The sequence below is a fragment of the Ahaetulla prasina genome, chromosome 13 (genome assembly GCF_028640845.1).
Source record: "Ahaetulla prasina isolate Xishuangbanna chromosome 13, ASM2864084v1, whole genome shotgun sequence".
Taxonomy (NCBI): domain Eukaryota; kingdom Metazoa; phylum Chordata; class Lepidosauria; order Squamata; family Colubridae; genus Ahaetulla; species Ahaetulla prasina.
The window spans coordinates 13,725,873-13,753,373 of record NC_080551.1 but is presented as its reverse complement, the minus strand read 5'-3'; the positions used below and the strand labels follow the sequence as shown (position 1 = coordinate 13,753,373).

Here is a 27,501-nt window from a genome sequence, read left to right as displayed (position 1 = left end):
CTGGAATTGGGTATGTCTAGTTTGATAAAAAGAAGGACCAGGGATGATGAATGATCACCATGTCAGTTAATACTTAGTTGGGTAACCTTTAACATGAATTAAGGCCTTACAACGTCTTCCCATGGAGTGAACCAAGCCTTTTAGTTCTGCAGCTGTTATCATGTGAAACCAAGATTGAAGGATTGCGTCTATTAACTGGGTTTTATTGCTGAGTTGCTTCTAACTAACAAGTTTCTTTAGTCGGCTCCATAGATTTTCAATTGGATTAAGGTCTGGGCTATTCCCAGGCCATCCCAGCAGTGGAATAGGATTATTTTGAATCTCCAAAAGTGTTAATAGCCATCAGACCTCAAAAATACACTTTTCCCAAAAAGTTTCCACAATTTTGGCCATTGCTGTAGGAAGGCGAAATATTCATTGCAAAACAGCCTTGGTTGTGTACCTGTGGGAGAAGTGGGTTCCCGAGGGACTTGATCCACAGCAGACGCAGCTGTCCCTGGCACAATTTGCTCTTCTACGGTAAATGGTGAGGCTGCTTCAGATTCTGTTGTGGCAGTAGACCATGAACTATAGTCCTCTGATGTAGTTTCTGGGATATCGGTGGGGAAGACCGTATCCAGGGTTGAGACATTACCATTTTCGAAGTCCTCCCAGATCCCAGACTCAGTCCTGTTCTCTGTCTCATCTGTGAAATCTGTTGGAAAGAGATCTGGGGTTTCTGTGATGGCTTCGTCCACCTCTACGGTGGCCGTAGTAAAGTCTATAGGTTCCAAGGTTGCAATGCTTCCTCGAGCTTCTTCTTCAGTAGTGTTGCGTGGAAGCTCCAGCTCAATATCTGTCTGAGTGAAGGTCTGGATGGTGAAGCCACTGCCCAGGTCATCGACAGAGTCATCTGTGATGTTGTCATGGATGACAGGAATGCCGACATCTAAAGCACAAAGAAGATAACCGTCTAGTTATTCGCTTTGGTAAAGCAAATCACAATAGGGGCCTCACCCTTTTTAGGGATGTTTCCAGGACTATCATTCAGCAATAGGACTTAGACTTATATACTGCTTCACAGTGCTTTCCAGCCCTCTCTAAGCAGTTTACAGAGTCCAACAATCTGGGTCCTCATTTTACCTACCTCGGAAGGATGGAAGGCTGAGTCAACCTTGAGCCTAGTGAGATTCGACTTGCCAAACTGCTGGCGGCCGGCAGTCAGCAGAAGTAGCCGGCAGTACTGCATTCTAATCACTGCCCCACCAGTGGCTCAGTGGTGAAGGCAGGTAACAATGGTAGCAGTGTTCTCATTGGTCCAGAGCAGGGGTGGGATCCTACCAGTTTAGCAACCGATTCGCTGATTGCGCGTGCGCGCCAGATGCAATTTGCAGAAAATTGACTTGAGAGTAAGGAAAACAGCGGCAATCCACTCTGCCACCATGATCAGCTGGGCTTCGGAAGCCGAAATATAGATAAGTATAACTCATGGGCGGGTGGGCCCACTTGAAAGAAACAGACTCCGGCTGAAAATCGGAGCTAACGGTTCGCACAAACTGGTCCGAACCGGTAGAATCCTATCACTGATCGAGAGATCTCATTCCTTTCTCTGGCCCAGTTACTAGGGCTTTGTTTAAGTGACACTTTAAAATGCTAGAATATATGATATCAAATAGTATTGATGAGTGAAACAGCTGATTGGGGAAGATAAGTCAATGGAATGTGGATGCCCAGTGAGCCATTGGGAGTAAGTTCACAGTCAGATTTTTAAAAGGTACCACAAATCAGAACTAAATTCAAATTTGATTTATCTATTTTTAGAGATAGCACTTAGACATACAGTGCTTTGACAGCCCTCTCTAAGTGGTTTACAAAGTCAGCATATTGCCCGCACCTCATTTTACCAATCTTGGAAGGATGGAAGGCTGAGTCAACCTTGAGCCAGTGAGATTTGAACTGCTGAACTGCAGCTAGCAGTCAGCTGAAATAGCCTGCCATGCTGCACTCTAACCACTGCGCCACCGTGGCTCTTATTTTAGAAGGAAGTTGACACACAAATGCACATTTGAGAGGGAGAGAAATGCACATCTGTGTGTTTTTTTTAAAGAGGGTGGGGAGCCGAAATATAGGAAAAAAAGAACTGCCAAAGTGGAAACAGAACGGAAAAAAAGCCTCAATGCCTCTTTCTGTCTCTACTCACCAGTGTAGCAAATGGCATCGTAGCGGGAATGAGGATAAGGATACCCGGTCTGGTTGACGTAAAGATACACCGTACGTACGCCCACCAGGTTGCCACCGCAGATGGGACTTGGTTTGTTGATGGGATACCGGACACTGCGGTCTGCCAGCCAGCCAGCACTGCAGACGTCCATCCCATCCTTCCAGGCCAGATATAACTCTCCTGTTGTTGCCAAACGTGCCCCAAGACTATGGCATTTCTCTGCTGCTTCCGAGAAGGTGAACTTCTCGGCGGAGGTGGCATAGAAGACTTTACCTGCAATCACAACACACAATTATTGCCACCATTTAGCTGCCCAAAGGTCCCCCTCCTATCTACTGAGAAGCTTCATTAGAGTTTTCTATCCATTATCTTTGCTTATATACAGGGACTGAAGAGTCCAGAGGGAAAACACATTGGAGGGGAAAATGGATTAGAAACAGTGGTGGTATTTCAGCCGGTTCCATCCGGTTCTGGTGAACCTATAGTGGCAACTGCGGGAAGTTCCGCCACCCACACGGATGTCATCACGTCCCCTTTTTGACCACTCTGTGCATGTGTGGAGGTGGCGCGTGGGAGCAAAGTGTGCACACGTGTGCGTGCCTTCCCATTTGCAAACCGGCAGCGAAGGTAAGTGAATACCATCCCTGATTAGAAAACGCATTTCTGAGAATGAACAGAAATTGGAACTCCTGGGGTGTGAAGCTAGTTCGCCTCCTCGTGGTGCACCCTGGATAGCACCGAAGTGTGAACCAAACAACTAGCAACAATTGGGAACCAGACTACATTGAAGAAATGACAGTTAATGATAGTTAGCAGTCAGACATCTTTGTAGGACTCCTGGCTCTCTAAATACATGGCAACGGATAAACAAAACGGGCCTGGTCAGGCCGCAAGGACAACAAAGGAGCTTACATCGGCCCAATGCCTGATTTTTTTTTCAACATAGACCACCCTGTCCTTGAATGGCTGGGTGGACTGGACATTAACATTTGAACTGGCTATAGGTCCATGTATTTGCCATATGCTAAATATATAAATAATTTGGAACTCTTGATTTCTTGAGAACTGGACCATGGATAAACGACAGCCCCTATTATTTTAAGACAATCCCAACCACTTTTATCCCTCATGACCACAATGAAAAATGTGGATAACGATTGAGGTTATTCCCTGTTGGATCCATTTGAAAAGAATAACAGGTGCCCTCTATCATTTTCTCTTTAAGTTTTTCCTTCCTCAGCTTGTTCCTTCTTTCACTTATAAGACATTTTCATTAACCACTCAGATGCTACACCGTAGAAGAGAATTATATCTCCCTGGGAATAGTCTGCAAATTGCCCCTTCCTCCCCAAGTTTGCTACCTGCAAATTCAACCTTTTTCATTCAGTCCTAAAGATGAATCCGGAATATTAAACAATAAAGCCCACCAGCCATCTCCTATACAATTTTGACCAATTTTTCTCTCAGCATAATTTATCTCTATGGGTGGCTGAGAGGATTAAATTAGGAGCAGGGTACCAAATCTGCTATTTTCAGATTCTTGAGTACAGGATTTTAAAAAGTAAGAAAAATAAGAATTTTTGATAAATCTAGAAAATGTTCTGAATAGGGTTGGTGTTGACGGTACAGTTATTACAGTACAGATTTACTTGTGAGATCTAGTTGATACCAGCAGATCCCAAACGCTTATTAAAGAACATTTCCTTTAACGTTAGGGGTAGCTCATTTTCCAAAATAAATTCGGAATTCAGAAAAGAGAAGTCAGTTCCTTCAAAAAAAACTCCCCGTCCTCCTCCCCCCACAAAAACAAACAGAACAGAATAACAGAATAACAGAGTTGGAAGGGACCTTGGAGGTCCTCTAATCCAACCCCCTGCTCAGGCAGGAAACCCTCCACCATTTAGGACAAATGGTTGTCCAATCTCTTTGTGAAAACCTCCCGTGTTGGAGCACCCACAATTTCTGGAGGCAAACCATATCGCTCTTTGGAGAAATCATCCAGAAATTAGGCTTGTTATACCATTATTATCTAGATAAGATGTGACTCTAGTTTTGAATTCAAGAGATTCTGTGGAACTCTTGATTCTACGGAACTCTTGAATACAGTAGTGGCCAAAATTGTGGAAACCTTTTGGGAAAAGTGTATTTTTGAGGTTTGGTGGCTAATAACACCACTTTTTTTTTTTTTTGAGTTTCAAGATAATCCTATTCCGCTGCTGGAATGGCCTGAGAATAGCCCAGACCTTCACCCAATTGAAAATCTATGGAGATAACTAAATAAACCTCTTCGTCAGAAGTGACCCAGCAATAAAACCCAGTTAATTGAAGCAATCCTTCAATCTTGGTTTCACATTATAACAGCTGCAGAACTCAAAGACTTGGTTCACTCCATGGAAGACGGTTGTAAGGCCCTAATTCATGCTAAAGGATACCCAGCTAAGTATTAACTGACAGGGTGATAATTTTTGTAAATCTCATTTTTTCTATGGTGGTAATTTTTGTATATCTCGTTTTTTCTATGCGTTTTCTTCTTTATACTGTAACTGCTATTCTAATAGCAAATCTGTCATAAAAGTTATTGCATTACATTCTTGATTAAATTATCTTTCCATTGATATATAATTTTATGGTACTACCCCCGCCCCAAAATGGTGTTATTAGCTAGTTTTAGAAAATACACTTTTCCCAAAAAAGGTTTCCACAATTTTGGAATCCCCTACTGTAGGTATCTGTGGATCAGGGGTGGGTTCCGCTTACCTTTACTATTGGTTTGCAATGGGAGCATGCACTTGCGCTTCTGCGCATATGCAGATCGTCTATGATGACATCCGGATGGGTAGGCGGAGCCTCCCACTGCTTTTACTACCAGTTCGCAAGAACCGGACTGAACTGGGAGCAACCCACCACGGCTGTGGATGGATAAGGAGAATGGACAAAGAAGAACAAGACAAATCTTTGCTTTGTTGGTGGATCAAATTGGTTGATCTTAACAGCTGGTCTGCAGCTGCTTCAAGTGGTCCTCCCATGAATGTTGCCTTTAATTGTGCTGATTAAAATATCCACGTACCCTTCCTGAGTATTGTGGGTATTCCCAATATTTTAGAGGACAAGAACTCCCATTTAATAATCTTTGTACAAGTTGGGTTGAGAGCCTCACAACCCTAAAACGCATCTAAAAGCACATCAAATCAATGTGTTTATTTTGCTGCTCAAATCGCTGAGCACTGTTTAAAACCCTGCACAAGCTATCATTAAGGCCTTCTAGCTGAGGAATAGAATATAAGTGCGTTGAGTATGAAAAGAAACCATTACCTTCCATTTCCTGTGCGTAACAATAGACATCATATGTCTCATCTGTATCTCGAACGCCATATGTTCTCACTCCAGGAAATTCATCTTTGTCACCATAACAACCTTCTCGAGGATGGTGCATTGGGTACCTTAGTTTAATAAAAGAGGGAGAGGAAAATTTATTTTCACGGGGAGAGGACAGAGAAAGGAAATAGTATATTCCGGGGTATAAATAATTTCCAGAAAAATCAAAAAGATGGTTGAGACTGAAGGAGCATTTGGAATGATAGCTTTTATGTTAATCGGAAAACTAACATGGAGAACCTTCACTTTGTGGACAAATGAGTTCCATCACTCAATTCTCTGGCTTCTTCTCACTGTTTTCAAGCTTCATTTTCTTTCTTTAAATTGTGCATCCCATAATTTTTTTGCTCGTAAAAAAAAAAAGAAATTTCTCCCTCAGGGAAACTCTTGTTCCAAGCTCTGATAATAATGTTTCTCTCTTAAAAAACACACACAAAAAAACCATGGAATTGTAAGCTGTGATTGTTTTCTCTGCCTCTGCAGAAAAATAGAAAGAATTGGGATTATGACTCAGAGGGACAAACATACAAATGGGGGATATTTTCACTGCCGGGTGCTGTATATAGCATGTCAAGGTGCCTGGGACCATGATGATTGGGACTTGTAGGTAGGATCAGATTTATTTATTTATTTGAGAGAGAGAAACTTTTAGTTTCGGTTGCCACAATGTAAAAAAGATGTTGAGACTCTAGAAAGAGGGCAGAGAAGAGCAACCAAGATGATTAGGGGACTGGAGGCTCAAACGGTTGGGTATATCTAGTTTAAGGAAAAGAAGGACTAAGGATGACATGATAGCAGTCTTCCAATATCTCAGGGGTTGCCACAAAGGGCATCAAGCTATTCTCCAAAGCACCTGAAGGAAGGAGCAATAGATGGAAACTAATCAAGGAAAGAAGCAACCTAGAATTTAGGAGAAACTTCCTGGCAGAACAATTAATCAGTGGAACAACTTGCCTCCAGAAGTTATGAATCTTCCAACACTGGAAGTTTTTAAGAAGAGAGATTGGATAACCATTTGTCCGAAATGGTATAGTCTTTCCTGCCTGAGCAGGGGGTTGGACTAGAATAAGGGTCCCCAACCTTGGCAACTTTAAGCCTGGTGGACTTCAACTCCCAGAATTCTCGGAGTTGAAGTCCTCCAGGCTTAAGGTTGCCAAGGTTGGAGACCCCTGGACTAGAAGACCTCCAAGGTTCCTTCCAATTCTGTTCCGTTCAGTTGTTTTGGGTTTTTTTCTCCAACTTGGTTAAGCCTCTCCTAGGGCTTTTACTGTAGCTCAATGGGTTTCCTACCTTTAACTGATAGGAAACCATGACAACTGTATTCTGGAGCTGTAAATCTCAGAGATGAGGCCTCGAGTTGCCGATCTCTGCCTTGCAGCAGAGTTATACACAACCTAACCCTCACATCCTGGACATAAACTGTTTCAACTCCTACCCTCAAAACGAAGCTATAGAGCACTGCACACCAGAACAACTAGACACAAGAACAGTTTTTCCCCGAAGGCCATCACTCTGCTAAACAAATAATTCCCTCAACACTGTCAGACTATTTACTGAATCTGCACTACTATTAATCGTTTCATAGTTCCCATCACCAATCTCTTTCCACTTATGACTGTATGACTATAACTTGTTGCTGGCAATCCTTATGATTTATATTGATATATTGATCATCAATTGTGTTGTAAATGTTGTACCTTGATGAACGTATCTTTTCTTTTATGTACACTGAGAGCATATGCACCAAGACAAATTCCTTGTGTGTCCAATCACACTTGGCCAATAAAAATTCTATTCTATTCTATTCTATTCTATTCTATTCTATTCTATTCTATTCTATTCTATTCTATTCTATTCTAGTTCAGTGACACCTGCAGATCTATAGGCAGTTGCACCCATGCTTTTACAAAAAACATTTTTCTTTCCTGAATTTTCACTAATATTATCCAGGCCAGCAGAATTGTGTGGCGAGAAAAACCCGATTCCTCACAGGCTATAAAGCCATGAGTTCTCATCAAATGGACAGGAGGAAGGTAGCCAAGACATGTAAATTCCTACCCCTTCTCTAATTGTTGACCCACAGCACCATTTAACATTTCACCATGATTATTCTCCACCCTGTGTTTGCATATAGCCAGGCTTCTATATGAACCGAGGTGGCACAGTGGTTAAGTGCAGGACTGCAGGCTTACTTTAGCTGGCTGCTAGCTGCAGTTTGGCAGTTCAGATCTCACCGGTTCCAGACTGACTCAGCCTTCCATCTTTCTGAGGTTGGTAAAATGAGGACCCAGATTGTTGGGGGCAATAGGCTGACTCTGTAAAACCACTTAGAGAGGGCTGTAAAAACACTATGATATAAGCCTAGGTGCAATTGTTATTGGTATTCTCCGTACTGATCACTCTGGCTGGGGAACATGGAAATGTATTCTGCAGGAGATGAGCAAGAAGAACCAGGTGGAGGAGTCAAGAATGGAATCAGTCTGGAGTCATTTCGTTCCCACAAATGGTCTAAATCAGGGTGAAATCCAGCAGATTCTGACGGGTTCTGGAGAACCGGTAGCAGAAATTTTGAGCAGTTCGGAGAACCGGTGGCGGAAATTTTGAATAGTTTGGAGAACCAGCAAATACTACCTCTGGTTGGCCCCAGAGTGGGGAGGGAATGGGGATTTTGCAATATCCTTCTCCTGCCATACCCACCAAGCCACACCATGTCCGCCAAGCCATGCCCACAGGTAGTAAAAAAAAAATTGCATTTCACCACTGGTCTAAATCCGACCCCTCTTGAATTCCACTGATTTTATCTTGTGCCAATTTAGTGATGACTGTTTGTTGATTAGATTCTTGGGTATAGACATGAGCAATGCATCATCTTAACTGGAACTCAATGTGTGGTCCCAATTCTTCATGCCTGGTGGATGTGTTGGAGGAAATGGTATACAACCCCCACCCCCACTCTTGGCAATTGCTTACCTGACTGTTTGATCAGACAACCAACCAGCATCGCATTGGTCAAAGCCTTCATCATAGGCAGCCTGGAGCTGCTCGGGAGTTGCAATGACTGCACTGTTCTGGATGCATGCCTGCTTTGCCTTCTCAAAGTTTAACGTGTAGCGGGTAGAGATGGCTCGGTAATGGAACACGATCCCTGGAAAACACATTGGTTCAGTACACACATCAGGCTTCATTTGGCTACTGAATTAACCCATCTTCTGGAGTGGTGCAATAGTTTGATGCCTAGCTTAATATAAAGGTTGAGTATCTACAGGATGCTAGTTTCCCCCCAAAGCAAGCAAACTTTGCATGATGTATGCTTGTAGTTTGAGCCATTCGTATCCATAGAGCTCAATGACAAAATCGAAAACCATTTTCAGGTGAAAATGGTCAGATGGCTGACTTCTTAGCACTGCCATCATCGTATGAGAAAAAAAAAGGTGATCTTCATTTCTCACATCAAGTTTGAGATTTAACACCTCATCCAAAAAAAAAAAAAAAAGGATAAATATTTCTGGCTTTGCTCAATGAAATCATCTCATCCAGAGGTGGGTTTCAGCAGGTTCTGACCAGTTCTGGAGAACCGATAGTGGAAATTTTGAATAGTTCAGAGAACCAGTAGTAAAAATTCTGACCCCATCTATTCTCCGCCTCCCGAGTCCCAGCTGATCGGGAGGAAATGGAGATTAACCTTCCTCTGGAGTGGGGAGGGAATGGAGATTTTACAGTATCCTTCCCCAGCCACACCCACCAAACCACGTCCACCAAGCCATGCCACGCCCACCAAGCCACACCCACAGAACCAGTAGTAAAATTTTTTGAAACCCACCACTGATCTCAACCAAAGAGCTTGATGACCTCAGACGTTAAAGGAAATGAAACCCACTGAAAGTACACGTGATTTATACCTAAAGTAGTCGATTTATCCTTTGTCTGTGCATATGTTCAGTGGTGACATTCAAATTTTTTCCCTACTGGTTCTGTCGGTGTGACTTGGTGAGGGGATCCTTGACTGAGTGGGTGTGGCCAATTCAATGTCACTCTTGCCCATGCCTACTCAGTCATGTAATCACTTCCACCAAGCCACACCCACAGAACCCGGTAGGAAAAAATGTGTGTATGAGCACCAGAAAGCCTCATAGTGAATGCTGTGGCAGACAGAATCTGAATTTTCTCCCTCCATTCACAGCGGAGCTGCTGCTCCCTTTATGGTCCCCCCTGGCCCCCTCCCTCCTGGGGGTCGAAGTACCTTAAAGGGACAGGCTGAAGCAGCTTTGCTGTGAATGGAGGGAGAAAAGTTCGGATTCTCCCTGTTGCAGCATTTAACGTTGAATGGGTCGAGTGGCTGAAAGGGGCAGCGAGTGGCCAGAAGGGGTGAGCAGCGACCGGGAGAGTGGACGTGCATGGGAGGGGCCAACCAGGGGTGGGTTTTACCTGTTTGGCGAACTGATTCAAATAGTCCCTACCTGTCCGAACCAGTCAAATTTCACCCCTGCATATGGTGTAGTTGTGCTAATCCCTTTTGGACTCATTGATGTCATTGTAATAAACTGCACACTTGCAGCAGCAGAGAGGATGGATTTTGCCAAAACAGATCGTTCCCAGATAGAGACCCACATCAAAGGAATGTGCAATCCCAAGATGGAAGTGGGAGGGGAAAGATGTTCAGGCTAACTACACTCTAGCATCTTTCAGGATATATCTAGTAGCTTAGATTATACTTTAATTTGGCAAGATTGACGTCAAGCCTAAGCCAAGAGATGAGACAGCGAATCTAATTGGACCCAATCCTTATATCCAATAGACAGAATCTTGCCAAGCAAAAGCTATAACTTCATCATAAACAATACATTAATAATGCTTTTAGATTTGTATTTGCTTCTTTGTCACACATTCAAACAAATGCATGTTCAGTGTAAACAGACTCAATGCAGATATCCCCCAGATCTTGATCATTCTTAGACCTCTGAATGGCTCGTTGTTCTCTGTACTACCTCATCTCATTCTCACCCATCCATTTGGGCTACTTAGCAGAATATTTTATCATGCTGGATCAGAGAATATCGTACATTTTTTTCCTGACATTTTTTCTAGTTCTTTTATTATCATTAAAGCATAACCCATAACTGCCACCAACTTTTAGATGTTCACTCAGGGCAATCTAAGTGACAACAGTTCATACTTTCTGACATACAATTTAGCCTTCAGATTCATAATTAAACATCTACTCTTTTATCAAAATAAATGAGGACCAGTAAGAATAAAAATGGAGGTATCAATAAAGAAGATTATTTGTAGCCCAGGGTTGAAATGAGGGGTCCTTGGTGCACTGTGAGCTTGTTTTTTTATTTATTTATTTGTCAAACACAACAGTATATATAAGTATAAGCATGAAATAACCATACGAATTGGATATAATCAAAGGGAACATTAGGACAGGAACGGTAGGCACGCTAGTGCTCTTATGCACGCCCCTTACAGACCTCTTAGGAATGGGGTGAGGTCAATAGTAGATAGTCTTTGATTAAAGCTTTGAGGATTTTGGGAAGAGACCACAGAGTCAGGTAGTGCATTCAGGCATTAACAACTCTGTTACTGAAGTCATATTTTCTACAATCAAGATTATAGAAAATATGACAAAATAGATTTTCTTCCAAATATTTCATTACCCAAACGAGGTAACCCCTCATAAAAATGGAGAAGAAATTTGTAGCACACCCCCAATTAAAACTTGGCTCCAAAGCAGTAAAGATTTTGTTTCTCACCTTTAACTTTCACCTCCACCATGTCCTGGCTATCCTCGATACCATGAATGACTTCACAGCGGTAGATCCCAGTGTCATTGGACCGGAGTGTCTTGATTTCCAGGGTAGCATCAGTTGGTATGGAAGGATAATTGGGTAGAGAGATGGACTCCTTGTAGGCAGTGTTGATCCGTACCTGCCCATCCATGGCCACTAGAAGGGTAACTTCTTTGTCTTCTGATAGTTTGCTCCATTTGATTCTTGGGGACACTGGTGGGGTGTTGGGAGCTGTGGTGACGGGCCCCAAAGTGTCGATAAAATAGCAGGGAATGGTCAACGTTCTTCCCAGGGGGACCCGCAGAGGAGAACGTAAAGGTATGCTCACACTGAGTGTGCCGCTGTGATCGACTAATCCCCAAAAGAAAAGGAGAAAAGAAGAGTGAAGTATCAGTACCACAAAATCGTCCTTCTTGTTGGGCAGGCAGAATCATGTCCAAACTAGGCCCCATGGAAGAACTACCTGTGTCCCTTTATTGGCAAACATGGCCAGCCCTTAGACACAACTCTAAAAGGCGGGGGTATAGTTTTGGATCACTTTGATGCAGAAAACAAGTGAAATGTCCATTCTGAATTTATTTGCAGCCCATCTTTCTGTGGGGCTACTCAGCAGAAATATGCAGGTTTCCTCAATTTGTCAAAGATTAACATACATTTAAAGGGGTGGTCTTCAAAAATTTTAGCAAGGGGTTCTCTACCCAGTTGCTGGGTGGGCATGGCCATGGTGAGTGTGGTCTAGTCGGCCTGCACTATAGCAGGGGGGGAGCTTTTTGCCCTCCCCGGGCTCCAGAGGCTTTTCTTGAGCCTCCAGGAGGGCGAAAACAGCCTCCCCAGGCTCCGCAGGCCCTCTGGAGGCTGGAAACGGCCTTCCCAAACTTCTGGTAGGCCTGTTTTCCGCCCTCCCTGAACCTCCGCGCGCGCCCTGCACTTACCTGCATCTAAAATGGGCCATGTAGGGACTCCTGGGAGGGGCAGGGTGGGGTGGGAGGGGCCAGCCAGGAGTGGGATTTGGGGGTTCTCCGAACTGCACAGAATCTTAGCTAGAGGTTCTCCCGAACCCCTGCAGACACCCAGCAGCTCACCCCTGATTTTTTAAAAAAAGGATTAGGTTGTATCAGAACGCTAGTATTATAGTTGCCTACAAAGCTATATTTTTGGTACTTTTGGGCTGATATGATGCCCACTGCCTCGTACTGGTTAAAGGATCTCTGTTTCTTCTCTGTGCTGCTAGCATCCAGATTTAAAGAGACGATACAAAGTGATTGCTGAGACTGGGGTATGTCTAAATCTCCAAATGGTCTCAAAGATGATTTGGTCAAAAGAAGAAATTACCAAATCAATAACCCGACCGATATCAAATTCTTACATCAAGAGTAGGCAAATGGGAGGTAGATGTATCATTAAAACAGGAACCATACTTTTAAGTAGTAATGAAGGGTATCACCTTTCTATTAAATCCAAAATCCAAAATGTTTAACACTCTCTATAATTCATAGTGTTTGGCCTGTCTCATCTTCCTCCATTATTATGATATTATTATCTAAAGATAAGGAATTTGGTTCAAAGGTTGATACAGTTGCTCAGTTTTCAGTACTGTACGTTGGACTTAATAAGTGGTTCCAGAGTTTAAACTGAGGCTGTTCCATGCAACCAGTAGTTGTGTTCGCCTCCTCTTGGCTTTGGTTGGTACACTAGCAATGGCCCTACATAGAATAGAATAGAATAGAATAGAATAGAATAGAATAGAATAGAATAGAATAGAATAGAATAGAATAGAATAGAATAGAATAACAGAGTTGGAAAGGTCCTTGGAGGTCTTCTAGTCCAACCCCCTGCCTAGGCAGGAAACTCTACACCACTTCAGGCAAATGGTTATCCAACATCTTCTTAAAAATGTCCAGTGTTGGAGCATTCACAACTTCTAGAGGCAAGTTGTTCCGCTTATGAATTGTTCTATCAGGACCTTAGTTCTAGGTTGCTTCTCTCCTTGATTAGTTTGCACCCATTGCTTCTTGTCCTGTCCTCAGGTGCTTTGGAGAATAGCTTGACTCCCTCTTCTTTGTGGCAGCCCCTGAGATACTGGAACACTGCTATCATGTCACCCCAAGTCCTTCTTTTCATTAAACTAGACATACCCAGTTCCTGCAACCGTACTTCATATGTTTTAGCCTCCAGTCCCCTAATCATCTTTGTTGCTCTTCTCTGCACTCTTTCTAGAGTCTCCACATCTTTTTTATATCGTGGCAACCAAAACTGAATGCAGCATTCCAAGTGTGGCCTTACCAAGGCATTATAAAGTGGCATTAACACTTCACGTGATCTTGTGATCTACCTGGGGCGAAAGAACTTCCCTACAATGGATCGTGCCTTTCCCATTATTAGCCTACTAGCCTTCTCTTGCATGTTGTACTTGGGACTGTTTAAAAACCTACTTGGAAGCTGCAGAGGGTCCAGATTGAAGCAGCCTGTGTCCTCACTAATTTATGTCATTGGGAGAACATTATGCATGTGCTACAATCCCTACACGAGTTGCCAATAAGTTTCTCAGTTCAATTTAAAGTACTGGTTTCAATCAATAGAACCATCTATGGCTTGGCACTTGGTTCCTTTCAAAGCTGCTTTCTCCAGTTAGAATCGGCTGGAGCTACACAACTATTCCAGAAGAAGCAGCTTGTGGTTCCACACTTCCAGGAGGTGAAAGGGATTGTGGTTCTTCAATTCTGGGAAGTCGCTTCTTTGTGGTAGTGCCGCCCCTTTGGAATGGCCTCCCAGTTGACATTAGTTTGGCTCTCTCTCTCTCTCTCTCTCGCTCTCTCTCTCTCTAATGGTCTTCTGCAAAAAAAAAACTTAAAACAGAGCTCTTTTGTAGATCATTTGGGGACCGAGCCCACTAATTGTTATTTCGCTTGTTGTTTCTCTACTCTATTTTCTCCTTCTTCTTCAGTTTCTACTATGGTCATTTTAACTGTAAATGTGTGCATCTGTAAAAATGCCGTGAGCTCTTAAGACAAGGGCAGAGAAGACGGAGTCTTCTGATGTACAACAATAGCTAAAGCACAACTTCCATAAACTTAACCACTATGCTTAATAGTATAGCAGGGGTGAAATCCAGCAGGTTCTGACAGGTTCTGGAGAACCGGTAGCGAAAATTTTGAGCAGTTCGGCGAACCGGTAGCAGAAATTTTGAGTAGTTCAGAGAACTGGAAAATACCACCTCCGGCTGGCCCCAGAGTGGGGTGGGAAGGGAGATTTTGCAATAGCCTTCCCCCAGGAGTGGGGAGGGAATGGGGATTTTGCAGTATCCTTCTCCTGGAGTGGGGTGCGGATGGAAATTTTGCAGTATCCTTCCCCTGGAGTGCTGTAGGAATGGAGATTTTGTAGTATCCTTCCCCTGGAGTGGGGATTATTATTATTATTATTATTATTATTATTATCATTATCATTATTATCATTATCATCATCATTATTATTATTATTATCATTATTATTATTATTATTATATGATGATGATGATTTTTACGTGGACAGAGCGAGCTTCAGTTTACCAAACTTTGTATCTTTTAATGAAACGTGTTAGTCTGGAAGGGACTGTTTGAACTCACAAAACACTTGCAACTTTTAGTTCCGTGCTGAGGATTTTGGAAAGCAGCCCAGCAATATTTATTTATTGCTCGGACTGCTCTTATTTTCCTCCCCTTTTCTTTTCTTTTCCTTCCTCCTCCTCCTTCTCTGCCTCTCTTTCGTCCCCCACCTCCCGGGATCCTTGCGGGTCGAAGGTTCTGCCCTGCCTTACACCAGCCGCCCACCTATGCCAAGGTCTCCTGGCTCTTTCGCTCTCTGTAAGCAGCGGCTTCTCGGCAGCGTCGCCCCCTCCCTCCATGGATCGGCTCCTTCCCCAGCACTGAAGGCATCCTTAGGAATACACCTCCACCTCCAGGAAAATAAAAGAGGCAGAGAAGGTAAATCGCCCGCCCGTTCGGAAAGGAAGGAGAGGACTCCAATGGAAGAAGGAGAGGAGAATTACCAATAACAAACACAAAGCGCTGGGTTAGAGGTGCCTTGTCATGTACAAGGAGATCAGAGGGCAACCACCATGAAACAATAATCAGACTCAAAGCAGGCTGCTTATTTGCCATTTGCTCTGGGTAGAACGGGTTTTTAAAAAAATTGGATTTCACCACTATAGTATAGTATAGGATGCTGGAGACTGCAGCTACCATCATGTGGGAAGGTCATATGACATTCCTTCTTTGCTTTAGAAGCTGTTCAATATCAAGTTGAAAACTCTGATAAATTCGAATGTAGAACAGGGATGTCAAAATCAAGGCCTGTGGGCCGCATCCGGCCCATGGGGTGTTTAGATCTGGCCCAGGCAGCTGCCCTGGAAATAGTGAAGGACTGGGCCACGGTGCCTCTGCCAGAAAAAATGGAGCTCGGGAGGGCTGCATTTCAGCCACAACAGCCTCCTGCAGCCCTCTGCCAGCGAAAACAGAGCCTGAGAAGACCGCACACAGGCCCCCCTTGCAGCTCTGTTTTTGCTGGCGGAGGGCCGCATGATGTTGAACTGGCCACGCCCACCCTGGCCACACCCACAGAACCAGTAGTAAAAAAAATTGGATTTCACCACTATAGTATAGTATAGGATGCTGGAGACTGCAGCTACCATCATGTGGGAAGGTCATATGACATTCCTTCTTTGCTTTAGAAGCTGTTCAATATCAGAAGTTGAAAACTCTGATAAATTCGAATGTAGAACAGGGATGTCAAAATCAAGGCCTGTGGGCCGCATCCGGCCCATGGGGTGTTTAGATCTAGCCCAGGCAGCTGCCCTGGAAATAGTGAAGGACTGGGCCACGGTGCCTCTGCCAGAAAAAATGGAGCTCGGGAGGGCTGCATTTCAGCCACAACAGCCTCCTGCAGCCCTCTGCCAGCGAAAACAGAGCCTGAGAAGACCGCACACAGGCCCCCCTTGCAGCTCTGTTTTTGCTGGCGGAGGGCCGCATGATGTTGAACTGGCCACGCCCACCCTGGCCATGCCCACCCCAATGTGCCCCCAACCCTGATGCTTTCCTCAATGAAATCGAAGTTGCCACCGCTGATATAGAAGAAGGAACAGCATGATAGTATTTTTACAAACTGCAAGGGCATTGTCCATTACTTCCCGGGAAAGGCACTGAATCGCTTCTGCTTTGTTTTACAATTCATAGTAAAGGTGGAGGCCGTGTGAAAATGGAGCCTCAATGAGTGATGTTGAACTGGCCACGCCCACCCTGGCCATGCCCACCCTGGCCATGCCCACCAAGCCACACCCACCCTGGCCACACCCACCCTGGCCATGCCCACCCTGGCCATGCCCACCCTGGCCATGCCCACCAAGCCACACCCACAGAACCAGTAGTAAAAAAAATTGGATTTCACCACTATAGTATAGTATAGGATGCTGGAGACTGCAGCTACCATCATGTGGGAAGGTCATATGACATTCCTTCTTTGCTTTAGCTCCCCACCCACTGCCGCCGCACTCAATTTCGGCTTTCGAAGAGCGAGTACTCAAGCGAAGAACTCTGTTGTTTGTCACTCTCGCCAGCGGGCGTTTGTCTCGCCCTCCTCTCCGGCCGAAATTGAGTGCGGCGGCAGGAGGCCGCCGTGAAGTGCCGGCTGGGGGCCGGGATTGGCTCCGGGCTCCCCAGCGGCCTCACCTCCCACCACTGCCGCCGCACTCAATTTCGGCTTTCGAAGAGCGAGTACTCAAGCGAAGAACTCTGTTGTTTGTCACTCTCGCCAGCGGAGGCGTTGTCACCCTCGCCCTCCTCTCCAGCCGAAATTGAGTGCGAGCGGCGGGGAGGCCGCCGTGAAGTGCCGGCTGGGGGCCGGGATTGGCTCCGGGCTCCCCAGCCGGCACTTCACGCGGCCTCCCCACCCCACTGCCGCCGCACTCAATTTCGGCACCGAGCGACAACGCCTCCGCCCACCGGGCAAGAGGAGGCGAGTGAGAGGCGAAAATGTGACGCCCCTCCGCCCGCCCCTCCGCCGACCACCGCCGCCGCCGCCATCAAAAGCGGCGGAAGCGCCGAGGCCAGCCGCCGCCCAAAGCGAGCCGGCCGAGCTGGCAAAGCATGCCGGCAGCATTTGGGCTCGTCCTGCCGGCCCAGCTGTTCGAGGGCAAAAACCCTCTCCTGGGTCGGCTCTGCAAGGGTAGACTCGAGTATAAGCCGAGGGGGCGTTTTTCAGCACAAAAAACGTGCCGAAAAACTCGGCTTATACTCGAGTATATACGGTAGGTTGTATCAGAACGCTAGTATTATAGTTGCCTACAAAGCTATATTTTTGGTACTTTTGGGGTGATATGATGCCCACTGCCTCATACTGGTTAAAGGATCTCTGTTTTTGCTGGCGGAGGGCCGCAGAAGGCCGTTGTGGCCGAAAATGGAGCCTCAATGAGTGATGTTGAACTGGCCACGCCCACCCTGGCCATGCCCACCCTGGCCACACCCACCCTGGCCATGCCCACCCCACCTCTGCCCACCCCAATGTGCCCACAACCCTGATGCTTTCCTCAATGAAATCGAAGTTGACACCGCTGATATAGAAGAAGGAACAGCATGATAGTATTTTTACAAACTGCAAGGGCATTGTCCATTACTTCCCGGGAAAGGCACTGAATCGCTTCTGCTTTGTTTTACAATTCATAGTAAAGGTGGAGGCCCGGGTGTGACCTACCTAAAACATCCACAGAGGTGGCTGCAGCGATGACATGCAAACACACACATGCTAGTAGTAAAGTGGTCATGCTTTTCCTGAAATACAAACAGAGGATAATGAATTAGTATTTTTGGTAGGGTGAACAAAACAATTACCAAGAACCGTTTTGCAGTCCATATCAAGCACACAGACAGACAGCAATAGTTTATACAATGACGTGTTTAGGATTTCAACCTTCTCTAGCTGGCAAGGAAGAAAAATACTTTGTATTTCAAGATTTTGGATGCGCTGCCTATAACAGTCAATACGCTCTTTAAATGAAGAGGTGACAATGTCCAGCCTCCCAGATGTTGATGAGCTAGAATTTCCAGATGTTGATGAGCTAGAATACGCTCTTTAAATGAAGAGGTGACAATGTCCAACCTCCCAGATGTTGATGAGCTAGAATTTCCTCATCCCTTACCATTGTTCAGACCAGCTGGAGTTGCTCAAAACTGGTGTTTAGTCACAGTTGGAAACTGGACATTGTCATCTCCTAATTAACAGCTGCCTGTTGCTGCTAAGGTTTATTAAGTCGCAGTTTTCTGATGCACTTGAACAAGGAAATTGGCTTAGGCATGGCACAAACTATACTTACAGCAATTCTTCAATTGAAATGGAAATTTCACTCTAAAAACTAAATACACCGAAATGCAGGAACTCTGCTGGCTTCATATCCAGATATCTAATGAAGCATAAATTGATATTAAAGTAGAATTGGTTTAAGAGCATAAGTAGAATGTGGGTCAAGCTGAGCCAGACAATAAAGTGTACTTAATATACCAAGTCATACATTATTGGATTTCTATGAAGAGCTGATAAAAAGATGCAGAAATTGTCTTTCAAAATTCACCAGTTTAGTTCTGGTCAGATGGGGAATGAAGGAGGGAGAAGGTAGAAGCGATTTCATGGAATCTTTCCAAAGACAAATGAAATTCTCAAACATTTTACCACTGAAGTCCCCCCCACCGTCTAACCTGTTATATCCACCACAATTGGTTTCTTGATAGCAATAGCAATAGCATCTAGACTTATATATCGCTTCAGAGTGCTTTCCAGCCCTTTCTAAGTGGTTTACAGAGTCAGCATATTACACCCCAACAATCTGGCTCCTCATTTTACCCACCTCAGAAGGATGGAAGGCTGAGTCAGCCATGAGCTGGTGAGATTTGAACTGTCAAATTGCAGTCAGCCAGCAGTCAGTCTGCAGTACCGCATTCTAACCACTGCGCCACCACAGCAGGAAAACAAATGGATTATAGAATAAACTAATCCTCAATTTAATCCAGCACAAATGACCAAAACCAAATTGGTCAAAGCAGGATGCACTGTACAAAGATCTAGCTCTCTAGACTCTAATCTATAGTGCTGAGAAAGATGGAATGAAAACAAGGAAGAGGCCAACTAGTCACAAGGTGGATAGGTGCACCATTGGAAGGCTTGAAGTGCCAGGTTTGGGACAACATCCTGGAGAAGATCTATCTATACGTCTGCTAAGTTTCAACATGTAATTGTTGGCACACAATCAAACACTAATCAACATAGGCCCATAGCTGGAATGTCAAACTGAATGTACTGCTCTGTGTGGGTCTAGGAGAGGGGTGTCAAACTCGATTTCATTGAGAGCCACATCAGGGTTGTGTTTGACTTTGGCAGGTGTGTGTGGCCAGGGGGGCATAGCCAGTTCAAGGTCATGTTGGGGGTGCCTCTGGTGGCCTGAGTGCTCTGCTAGCGAAAACTGGCTCCTCAGCTCCATTTCCAACTGCGATGGCTTCCTACAACCCTCTGCCTGTGAAAACAGAGCTCGGGAGGGCCACACGTGCCCCTCACAAGCTTCGTTTTTGGCTGCAGTGGCCTCCTTCAAACTGCTGCTAGAGAAAATGGAGCCTGGGAGGGCCACACACAACTCTCCCAAAGTCTGTTTTCATTGGCAGAGGCACCATGGGCTGGTCCTTCATTGTTTCCAGGGTGGCCCCGCAGCCCAGATTTAGGCATCCTGCAGCCTAAATCCAGCTCACGGGCCTTGAGTTTGACACCCTTTGGTCTAGGACAGTGGTTCTCAACCTTTATAGTGCTGCGACCCCTTTAATACAATTCCCCACGATGTGGCGACCCCAACCGATCTCAGCGTGCCTCAGCAGCCGCAGAAGGGGGAAAAAATCGGCAAACTGTTTTTTTGAATTTATCGCGCCTGAAGCCGTATTGGCTAGCGATCTGAACTGCTTGCGATTGCCTTGAGGACGGAGGCATTAAAGCGGAGACTCCTCCCCTATTAAGTTTATGGCGCCTGAAGCCAGATTAGGCTAGCGATTGGGAGTGATTGCAGCTGGCTTGAGAGGGAGACATCAGAGCAAAGATGTCTCTCTTTTTTAATTCATCGCGCCTGAAGCCGAATTCGGCTAGCGATTTGAAGAGCCTGCAGCTGGCTTGTGGAGTCAACTATTGGAGCGCGATTCTTCGACTCGCAAGTATACTTCCCATATTTCCGATGGTCTTAGGCGACCCCTGGCAAATCGTCATTCGACCCCCAACGGGGTCCCGACCCACAGGTTGAGAACCGCTGGTCTAGGACAACTCACCATGGCTACTCGTAGCAACCAACTTGCTATGACCAACTTGCTGCAGGACAACTTGCCATGGAATAATTCAACACTGTATTAATCGTTTCATTCAGCTACTTTTTTATCGGGGACCACATTTTCATTGAAATGATTGCAACTCTTCTTATTTCTGGGTTGGTTTATCTTTATTTTATGATTATAGGGCACAGTTCTGTGGAAATTAATTTAACGTTTCTCTTTGTTGAATTGCCCCGTGGCGAGTTGGCCCATTTTGGCTATATAGTGTGATAAGATAAATGCACAAAAGCCTTTACATTTTGCAGCACAATGGAGCAAAATAATTTGTTCATTCCTAGTGACATACAGTAGTCGAAAAAATTGTGGAAATGCCTGATTGAGCATAATTCGAGTATAGGATCGATTGTTGGATAAATGATTGTATTGTACACTGGTCAAATTGTGGGAATTATTATGGAAAATAAAAAATTTTGCCCGGGAAAAAATTGTGGAAATCTTTTGGGAAAAGTGTATTTTCTAAAACTAGCTAAGAACACCACTTTTTTTGGAATAGTACCATAAAATTACATATCAATGGAAAAATAATTGAATGAAGAATGTAATGCAATAATTTTTATGAAGGATTTGCTATTAGAATAGCAGTTGAAGTATAAAAAGGAAAAATGAAACAGGAAGAAAAAACGTGATATACAAAAATTATCACCATGTCAGTTAATCCTTAGTTGGGGAACCTTTAGCATGAATTAGGGCCTTACAACGTCTTCCCATGGAGTGAACCAAGCCTTTGAGTTCTGCAGCTGTAATCATGTGAAACCAAGATTGAATGATGGCTTCTATTAACTGGGTTTTATTGCTGAGTCGCTTCTGACTAAAAGGTTTCTTCAGTCAGCTCCATAGTTTTTCAATTGGGTGAAGGTCTGGGCTATTCCCAGGCCATTCCAGCAGTGGAATAGGATTATCTTGACACTCCCCCAAAAAGTGGTGCTATTAGCCATCAAACCTCAAAAATACACTTTTCCCAAAAGGTTTCCACAATTTTGACCACGACTGTAGCATGTCTAGCCATATTTAAACTTGGTTTCTTCACCTCGTTGCTTAGAGCTTTGTACAACGCTTTAGTTCAGTGGGTTAATTTACAGTCTGGTCAGGGGTAAAATCTACTTACCTTCCCTACCATTTCAGAAGTGCACGCCCTGTGCCATCACATGCAGACCCTTCTGCGCATGTGCAGAGGGTAAAAAACAGGTTACTTCTTGGTTAAAACCAGGAAGTAATGACGACCAGGTGAGTAGGCGGAGCCTTGTATCGCTATTGCTATCATTTATCCGAACCACCCGCCGCCATCGCTACCGGTTCAGCCGAATCGGTCCGAACCGGTAGCATTTCACCCCTGAGTCAGGTATATTGTACAAACCCAGAAGAACAGGAGTTATTCAAGAAACAGGTTTACTGTGTCCCCCAAAGGCTGCCTACATATGCCTGATGTGCTGTGTCCCACTTAGCAAGTCAAAATTTATGCAGGTCTGCCGAACTCCGTGTATTCCAGCAAGCCTTGACTCTTTCTATCCATGGACCCAGGAAATAAATAATTACTTTGGATTGAGCCTGTTCTTTCTTTCTTTCTTTCTTTCTTTTTTTTGGGGGAGGGTGTGTGCGTGTGTCTGGGGGGAAGAGAACACCAAAACAACAACAACAAAAAAACACCCTTGTCTTGTTTTGCTGCTATTCTCTCCTGGGCATTTCTGGAATCAATAAAACTGTTAGAGCACACACCAAAAAACGACAAAAGTCAAAACTGAGACACTTTAAAGCTATTTGTTCTGGGTCATGGAGGAACAGAACATCAGGTGCCTCAATTATTTTAGGGAAGCCCTTCCTTACTGGTCTGTCAGCTACTTAAAGAAAACAGGGAGGGAAGGAGATAAAAAAGAAAGGCACAGAATGAAGCATTGCTTTGAAAAGTGCCACCAGCCTTGCCAGGTTCACTTAATAAATTAACTTGGGAAGCCAAAACTGCCTACGGAGTTGTCTCTTGCGTTCTGTCTCTTAAAGGGAAATATGCAAAAGAGAGAGATTTTTCAGAATAATCTTAGCCCCGAGAATTTTTCCCCAGCTGTGAATCTGCTGCTTTCACATTTGAATTGTGTTAATTGCACATTCTTGAGTCTTTTGCAAATGTTCATTAGACCTTCTTTTTTTAAAAAAATAATAATTAAATCACCCCTACTTCCATTCATTTTGTTCCATGTTATTTCAGCTTCTAAACAAGTTAGGCACATGATTACAAGCAAAATAACAATGTCGAAAGCAATAATAATTTAAACACAGCAGCAACCCAGTCATTATAGAAAGCATACAATAAAAACACAGCCGTATCAGTCAACGTGAATATCATTTTTAGTACAATAACACCAATCTTTCCATAACTAATGTTGAATGAGTACTGTTCTTATTCAAGCACAACACAAAAACAAAAGTTTCAAGGTGATGTATGTTTAATCGTTAAAATACATGACATCGTGCCCTTGCTACAAAGGAACCATACAGATAATTATAAATCACTGAACTCTATAACTCTGGTATTTGAATTATTAATTACAATTAATTAATAATTAATTGTAATTAATAATTTCCATAACTAAATTGAATAAAAACATTCTTATAAACACAAAAATCCAAAGCTAATTCAGTTGTTAATTACACAGGTAACCATAAAGCACTGAGCTCTAAAATTCTGATACTTGAAACTCTGTTTTTTGTAACTTGATTAATTTGTTATCTAGACTGAAGTCTGGATCTGGTTCTATTGCCTTGAACTTGGCCGGCATCTTTTTTCCTGAATAGCCAAAGAATTAAGACTTTTGAACTCTGGTGCTGGAGAAGACTCTTGCGAGTCCCTTGGACTGCAAGGTGATCAAACTGGTCACTTAGAGGAGATCAATCCTGACTGCTCTTTAGAACAGGGGTCTCCAACCTTAGTAACTTTAAGTAACTTTAACAAAGCTGGCTGAGAAAGCTGGGAGTTGAAGTCCACAAGCCTTAAGGTTACTAAGTTTTGAGACCCCTACTTTAGAAGGCCAGATCCTGAAGATGAAACTCAAATACTTTGGCCACTTAATGAGAAGGAAGGACTCCCTGGAGAAGGGAGATTGCGGGGAAAGATTGACGGCAAAAGAAGAAGGGGATGGCAGAGAACGAGGTGGCTGGATGGAATCACGGAAGCAGCCGGCGTGAGCTTAAATGGACTCCAGGGGATGGTAGAGGACAGGAAGGCCTGGAGGAACATTGTCCATGGGGTCGCGATGGGTCAGACACAACTTCGCAACTAACAACAACAACTAGGATACCTCTGAATGTGGAGAATTTAATTCCAGAATCTTTAACGCTGCCCAAAATGTCTGAGAATTATGGGAGATGAAGTTTATCTATCTGGGAGTATCCAGGTTGGAGCAGAGTACCTTGGAGAACTTCACCATTTCCAAAAACATGATGGCCGTTGTTATGTCAAATGACTCATAGAGATGCTTAAGAAGAACCATTTTGTACAAGGCTTAAAGTGAATGGAACAACCTTCTCATTTCAGGTTTTTTCCCCCAAAAAGAATAAATTATTTTCCAGTGGGTAAGCTCCTGGGTAAAGAGTGGAATGAGTCACATCTGCATTTAAACAAGACCACAGATGAACGAAATGGCCACACCTAGAATTAAAACTCAACTCAACTTTTTCATAGCTCAACAGGGAGACAAACACGAAGGTTTTCTGCTTCACAAAGACGCTTCTGTCTGCTTCCCCAGTTCGGGCTGCGGTTTGGGTGGATCCCAGAGTGCCCTGCCCCTGGGTGCTCTTTCTAAGACCCCCTTTGTTGTAGAAATTTCACACCTCTCTGCATCTCTCATCTTGCAGACACTTTTCTCACTCCTTGTTTTTTTTATTTGGCAACTTTTAGCTCTTCCACGAGCCTTGAAAGGCATCACATTTATCAGGTTTTAGATAAAATCAGGCCCTTCCCTGGCCATCCTTCACCCAGTCTGAAATCAGAGAGTAGCAATTTGTACAAATTGTTCAGTGAGCATATAATTTATATATATTTAGTATTACTAGAAATATTTCTCTGACCATGTCAGATGCCTCCAGATGTTGTGGGTATTTCAACAGTGGAGGTTTTTTAAAGAAGAGACTGGACAATCATTTGTCTGAGATGGGTTTCCTGCCTGAGCAGTGGGTTGGACTAGAAGACCTCCAAAGTCCCTCCCAACTCTGTTATTCTGTCATACTCTGTGAAAATGTTTTTAGATGTTTTTCCATGGAAGCATACAAGTAGAAAGTGGATTTCTGTGATGTTCAGGCATCAGACTAGTTATGGCCTGCTTACTACAGCCAATAGGATTTCAGCTGTAATATCATATTTCTCTAAGTGTCGTTCCTAAAATTTGCCAAAGGACAACACTTGCTCGGAAAATGTCTCTTCTCCTGGCATTTCTCTCCTTGACTCAGCTGCTCTTCTTCCTTTCATTTTACATTACTGATGTGTGCATGCTTTACTTTCTGTCTCTTCAGAATCTGAAGCTAATCACTTTTCAGCTACTAGAGGAAATATAGCTTGCCCAGTGCCTTAACAGCCATCAAATTATCTTGCCCAATGCTTCTGGTGCCAATCACTGGGCGAAGGGGGAAAATCAGTGGTGGGATTCAGCCAGGTCACACCACTTCAGGAGAATCTGAATCATTTGTCTGAGATGAGTTTCCTCTGTGGCTCAGGCTGGTAAGACAATCTGTCATTAACAGCAGCTGCTTGCAATTACTGCAGGTTCAAGCTCCACCAGGCCCAAGGTTGACTCAGCCTTCCATCCTTTATAAGGTAGGTAAAATGAGGACCCAGATTGTTGGGGGCAATAAGTTGACTTTGTATATAATATACAAATGGATGAAGACTATTGCTTGACATAGTGTAAGCCGCCCTGAGTCTTTGGAGAAGGGTGGGATATAAATGCAAATAAAAAAAATAAAAAATAAAAAATAAAAAAAATAAAAAACTGGTTGTTAACTTTCTGAGCAGTTTTGTGAACTGGTTGTTGGAAGAAATCATTAGGGCAGAGAACCGGTTGTTAACTTATTTGAATCCCACCACTGGGGAAAATGTGCTGTTGCACCTATAGGAAGTGAGTGAAGACAGATCAATGAGCTCATCATTAGTTGAGTACTCAATCAGAAGTCAGACATAGGTCAGAGATAAACTCTAAACAACAGAAGAGAAACTCCAAGGAAATCAATCAGAGCCTTAAATTGAGTCCAACATCAGGAAACTGAAATAAAATCAAGACTAGCAAACATTACATTTAATTATATCTAATATGATTACCTATTTAATATAGATAATATATACGCTCATCAGGGCCGCAACCAGGAAGAGGAGCTATATGCATGCCGGATAAGGTAATTCTGGTTTCCAGCAAGTTTTCTGGTTACTGCTGTGCATACACACATGCTGATCAGCTGGCTGGCACACATGTTCACAGCCGGAAAACGGAAGACCAAACCGGAAGAGCCGGAAACCAGCTCTTCCAGTTTCCGGCACTGTGGCACGCACAAAGGCCAGCTGATTGTCGTGTGTGCATGCACACCAGAAACCTGGAAGAGGAACGGGCGACGCCCCGTGTGCCAGGTGACATGGTTCTGCATGCCACTTCGGGCATGTGTGCCATAAATTCACCATCACGGCCATAGAACATAGAATGATAGGGTTGGAAGGGACCTCGGAGGTCTTCTGGTCCAACCCCCTGCTCAGTCAGGAGGCCTATACCATTCCAGACAAATGGCATCCAATTTTTCTTGAAAACTTCCAGTGATGGAGCATCCACAACTTTGGAGGCAAGCCGTTCCACTGATTGTTCTCACTGTCAGGAAACTTCTCTTTAGTTCTAAGTTGGATGGCTCTTTAATGATCTTCCACCTGTTTCTTCTTAGACCACGGCAAAGTTCCCACAGTGTAATTGAACCCCAAGCAATCCAGTCCCATTGGAGCATAATAGAATAGATTTCTTTATTGGCCAAGTGTGATTGGACACATAAGGAATTTGTCTTTGGTACATATGCTCTCAGTGTACATAAAAGAAAAGATACGTTCATCAAGAATCATAAGGTACAACACTTAAGGATAATCATAGGGTACAAATAAGCAATCAGGAAACAATCAATATCAATATAAATCATAAGGATACAAGCAACAAAGTTACAGTCATGCAGTCATAAGTGGGAGGAGATGGGTGATGGGAATGATGAGAAGATTAATAGTAGTGCAGACTTAGTAAGTAGTTCGACAGTGTTGAGGGAATTATTTGTTTAGCAGAGTGATGGCCTTCGGGGAAAACCTGTTCTTGTGTCTAGTTTTTCTGGTGTGCAGTACTCTATAGCGTCATTTTGAGGGTAGGAGTTGAAACAGTTTATATCCAGATGTGAGGGGTCTGTAAATATTTTCACAGCCCTCTTTTTGACTTGTGCAGTATACAGGTCCTCAGTGGAAGGCTGGTTGGTAGCCATTGTTTTTTCTGCAGTTCTAATTCTAACCTGGTGTTCCAGGTGAAGATAGCTAGCCTACGGCAATCTCATAAGCTACCCCTTGAATTTCTTTAAGAGCCTCTCTTTGAGGCTCACTCACTCTCCTATACAGATGTTGGTGTCTGCGTGCTCAGTTGCTATGAATAGTTTTTTTTTTTTAAAAAAAGCTGGATGATCCCCATTATAGAGTTTTTTAAAAAGGCCCCATCTATTCCATGGCTCAACAAAAAACCTTCTATATGTCTGCACTGTAAGGCTA

The 27,501-nt window shown here is 43.9% G+C and overlaps 1 protein-coding gene across 1 annotated transcript in view; it reads right to left on the bottom strand.

Annotated features, from left to right (window-relative positions):
• The window catches only part of ACAN (aggrecan), an 89,771-nt gene that overhangs the window by 47,423 nt on the left and 14,847 nt on the right, over positions 1 to 27,501 (bottom strand). The window contains exons 2-7 of the mRNA XM_058156009.1: positions 18,088 to 18,164; positions 11,332 to 11,718; positions 8,546 to 8,720; positions 5,513 to 5,640; positions 2,180 to 2,473; positions 443 to 928 (exon numbers count right to left, since the gene is read on the bottom strand). Of these exons, the coding sequence (XP_058011992.1) occupies positions 443 to 928; positions 2,180 to 2,473; positions 5,513 to 5,640; positions 8,546 to 8,720; positions 11,332 to 11,718; positions 18,088 to 18,157 (1,540 nt within the window). The 5' untranslated portion in view covers positions 18,158 to 18,164. The remainder of the gene's footprint in view (positions 1 to 442; positions 929 to 2,179; positions 2,474 to 5,512; positions 5,641 to 8,545; positions 8,721 to 11,331; positions 11,719 to 18,087; positions 18,165 to 27,501) is intronic.